We start from the raw sequence: 477 nt of genomic DNA, 5'->3' as shown, positions 1-477 counted from the left end.
CCCCCCAGTGCTCCCGTGACTCCGGGCCCGGAGAGTGCTCCTCCCGGTCCGCTGGTCCTGTCTCCTCCTCCCCACCCCTGCCCCGGGTTGAGCTCCGCTCCCGGCCCCCGCAGGTCCCGCCCCTCGCCCCTATGACCAACATGAGCTGGAGCTTCCTGACGCGGCTGCTGGAGGAGATCCACAACCACTCCACGTTCGTGGGCAAGGTGTGGCTCACCGTGCTGGTGGTCTTCCGCATCGTGCTCACGGCCGTGGGCGGAGAGTCCATCTACTCGGACGAGCAGACCAAATTCACGTGCAACACGCGGCAGCCGGGCTGCGACAACGTTTGTTACGACGCCTTCGCGCCCCTGTCCCACGTGCGCTTCTGGGTCTTCCAGATCGTCGTCATTTCCACGCCCTCCGTCATGTACCTGGGCTACGCGGTGCACCGCCTGGCCCGCGCCTCGGAGGAGGAGCGCCGCCGCGCGCCCCGCC

At 68.8% G+C, this 477-nt stretch overlaps 1 protein-coding gene across 1 annotated transcript; it reads left to right on the top strand.

The window, feature by feature from the left end:
- Positions 1-131: 131 nt before the first annotated feature.
- LOC141372344 (gap junction gamma-2 protein) lies at positions 132-465 on the top strand (the record flags this gene model as incomplete). Its single annotated transcript, XM_073890843.1, has 1 exon — positions 132-465. A coding segment is annotated over exon 1 (334 nt), but the record flags the coding sequence as incomplete, so codon positions are not given.
- Positions 466-477: the final 12 nt, after the last annotated feature.

This window comes from Callorhinus ursinus, unplaced genomic scaffold (assembly GCF_003265705.2).
Source record: "Callorhinus ursinus isolate GAN/ISIS: 27379988/994484 unplaced genomic scaffold, GSC_fseal_2.0 scaffold8770, whole genome shotgun sequence".
Taxonomy (NCBI): domain Eukaryota; kingdom Metazoa; phylum Chordata; class Mammalia; order Carnivora; family Otariidae; genus Callorhinus; species Callorhinus ursinus.
Note: the sequence above shows the minus strand (reverse complement) of the source record. Positions and strands in the feature narration are given on the sequence as shown.